This window comes from Telopea speciosissima, unplaced genomic scaffold (assembly GCF_018873765.1).
Source record: "Telopea speciosissima isolate NSW1024214 ecotype Mountain lineage unplaced genomic scaffold, Tspe_v1 Tspe_v1.0664, whole genome shotgun sequence".
In the NCBI taxonomy this organism is placed as follows: domain Eukaryota; kingdom Viridiplantae; phylum Streptophyta; class Magnoliopsida; order Proteales; family Proteaceae; genus Telopea; species Telopea speciosissima.
This window is the reverse complement of record NW_025318000.1, coordinates 1-2,884: the sequence shown is the minus strand read 5'-3', so window position 1 is coordinate 2,884 and position 2,884 is coordinate 1. Positions and strand designations below refer to the sequence as shown.

The window sequence follows — 2,884 nt, the reverse complement described above, 5'->3', positions numbered from 1 at the left end:
AGTAGATGAAATAAGCGCGAGCTCGTAGCCCGAGAAACTGATGCAAACGTCGGAGATGGACCGAAGAAATGTTGAGACACCGGAGCAGAGAGTAGCAGCAAGAGAGAAAGCGAAGGTAAGAGCACTCAAAATCGTAGAGTGTCAGTAAGGATCACAGTGAGGAAAGGAACCCCAATTTATAGGCTAAGGGAGGAAGGAGAAGCATCCAGATCCAACGGACAGGGGTAAAACCCATTGTAAGGCTGGAAACGACCAACGTTGGGCATACCCAAGATGTAATAAAAGCTCAAGCCACGTGCCCGACCGCCAATGGGCATCTTGCCGCGACAGGGATCAAGCGGTCAAAGATCAAGCCTAGACCTCATAATACCTACGACCACGTGGCTGGCAGCGTCTGGGATATCAAACGTCGCCAAGCCGTAACGACAGGGTGCGGATCGAGGCTCCATTATGGCCTGGGCCACGTGTCGACTGACAACTGGAACGTCGGGTCACCTCCAGCTACTGAAATGTCACGTTTGCGCGTGCGAAAGTGGAGACCAAAGAATTCAAATCGACTCAACTCCCCTGGGCGACAACGCCCAAGGGAGTGGGGGGCTCGTGATGGGTCAGGAAACCTCTCACTGCGAGAACGAGTTGATGGATACGCGAAGGGCGAGTTGAGGCCGCGCGTACCAGCGAGCTCGTCCTGAACAAGGTCAATGAGCGACATACAACGGGGGACGCGATGCCACAATCCAGCTCGTACCACAGCGCGAGGTCGCTGCGCCATCGTCCAAATGACAACAACCTGGCCCCAGCCAGCAAGAGGGGCGACCTCCATACATCGCACAAACACCTCAAGGCTTGCCATGAGCTAACATGGCCCGAGATTCTCGCCCACACTGCGCCAAATCAGGCGCGTGGGAAGTTATGGATAAACGTTATCCCCACATCTCTCCTAAACATTCTCACTCCACTCCGAGGATCTAGCTTTCCTATTAGGGCACGATTCTGCCCATCGCCCACCTTAAGTAAGGGAGGTAACACTCATTACGATCATCTGAATTCTACTTGGATTATCTGTTGCTCAGGATTCTAACTGAAGCATTGGAGTGAGATCATCGGCGATGCCCGGTACTCTCTGCTAATCTCGCCTTGCAGGTACAGCATGCTCCGGTGAGTGTCTTAACACAACAGCGACATAATTATTTATAGGGAGAGCAACTCTGTTGTTCAGACTCTCTAACTAGGAGGGCACTGTCAATGCCGTGTAAGACAGTCTGGCCCCTTTCCATTCCTTGGCTCCAAGAATTATGTAGCTTGGATGCCTCGGCATGATCTTCAATAAATCTATCTTTTACCCAAAAAAAAAAAAAAAAAAAAAAAAGATAAATAAATTACCAACCCAAAAAAAATAAAAAAATTAAAGCGTTGAGAGGATTGAGGTGTCCCCGGTTGTTGTTCTAGGCGAACAGCTAACTGGAAAAGAGCGCGAAATTGCATAATATCAGAATATTAAGATGTGAGGGTGGGGATGGACTTTGGAAGCGGCAATGAACTCTCGTCACGTTCACGCTTCAGCTGCTTTTGTTCCAAGGGCTACGAGGGCGCTTTTCTCCTCCTCCCCTCGCCTCTTCTTGAATCGCACTCCTTATACTCTATCCACTCTCAATCACTTCAACATTGGATTTCTGAAGAAGAATCTTCATCATAATCGTTGTTGTTGCTACAGATTCAATAGAAGCGTAGCCGAGCTGAGGAGTCCCGACCTCGTCGCCTTAGAGTATGCTGAGCTCAACCTCAAGGAGAGAGTCGGCGAGGTCTCACCTCCTCTTCCTCGTTTTGTCTTTTCTTCCCCTCCATATCAATGAATCTTTGTGAGTTTATGCTTTTTCTCTTGGGCTTGTGATTGTTGCAGGTGGGTCACGTCCGAATCCGGCAACATGTGAACCCTCTCAGTGCTTCCCTCACGGTGATGCTCCAAACTCTATGACTTCCCATTCGATATTCTTTTCTCTTCGTGGTTTTGCGCCTCTGTAAATCACATGGGTCTTTCTCTGTTTGTTTACTTTTATATTTTCTTTCTGGGTAGGCCTAGAACTTTATCTGAGATTCTAATTGGGGTTGGGCATCCTGTATTTCTTTTTGCATAATGATGAAAAGAAAATAGTTCTATTTTCAGTTTACTTAGTTTAATTTGTCTAGTGAGTTAGCTCGTTCTCTCAATTTCTATTTTGTAGATCCCAGTACAAGTTCCAAACTGGAATGAAGTAGGCCTAGAACTTTATCTGAGATTCTAATTGGGGTTGGGCATCCTGTATTTCTTTTTGCATAATGATGAAAAGAAAATAGTTCTATTTTCAGTTTACTTAGTTTAATTTGTCTAGTGAGTTAGCTTGTTCTCTCAATTTCTATTTTGTAGATCCCAGTACAAGTTCCAAACTGGAATGAAGTCTACGGAGACTCCATGCTGCCGCTTATGGTGGATATTGGTAGTGGTAAACACTTTCTATTTTGTCCTTCTCTTTCCTTTTCAGTCTCCAATTTCTAGAGTAGAGTTAGGCTCTAATTTTTATGTTCTATTATATGAGTTCTATTTGCTTTCGACACATTCTGTGGGTTGAGACTATGATGCTCCTGAGAGGAAAAGAACAAATAAATAAATAAATAAATAAATAAATAAATAAATAAATAAATAAATAAATAAATAAATAAATAAAGATAATGACTCTAGTTGAAATACTGCCCCTTTTGGGCTCACTCTTGGCACCTTTCTCAAGGAAACTTCCTAAAGAAAGAAGAGAAAACAGCCCTCAGGAAGCAACTTTCCCTGGTCAAAACCCTATGAAATCTGAATGATATTCTCAGATAATTAAGAACCCATATTATATGCAATTGCACA

General features: G+C 44.6%; 1 protein-coding gene across 1 annotated transcript; it reads left to right on the top strand.

Moving 5' to 3' along the window:
• Positions 1-1,434: 1,434 nt before the first annotated feature.
• On the top strand, positions 1,435-2,642 carry LOC122648266. Its single transcript, XM_043841500.1, has 3 exons — positions 1,435-1,802; positions 1,901-1,954; positions 2,405-2,642. Exons 1-3 carry the CDS (start codon positions 1,536-1,538, stop codon positions 2,531-2,533), a joined length of 450 nt encoding a protein of 149 aa, XP_043697435.1. The 5' UTR covers positions 1,435-1,535; the 3' UTR covers positions 2,534-2,642.
• Positions 2,643-2,884: the final 242 nt, after the last annotated feature.

What these genes read in the sequence shown, in the direction of transcription:
- LOC122648266 (XM_043841500.1), top strand. Translation starts at nt 1,536, where the DNA reads ATGAACTCTCGTCACGTTCACGCTTCAGCTGCTTTTGTTCCAAGGGCT. An exon ending in TCAAGGAGAGAGTCGGCGAG is followed by an intron (nt 1,803 to 1,900) that starts GTCTCACCTCCT and finishes TGATTGTTGCAG; the next exon opens with GTGGGTCACGTCCGAATCCG. An exon ending in CTCTCAGTGCTTCCCTCACG is followed by an intron (nt 1,955 to 2,404) that starts GTGATGCTCCAA and finishes TCTATTTTGTAG; the next exon opens with ATCCCAGTACAAGTTCCAAA.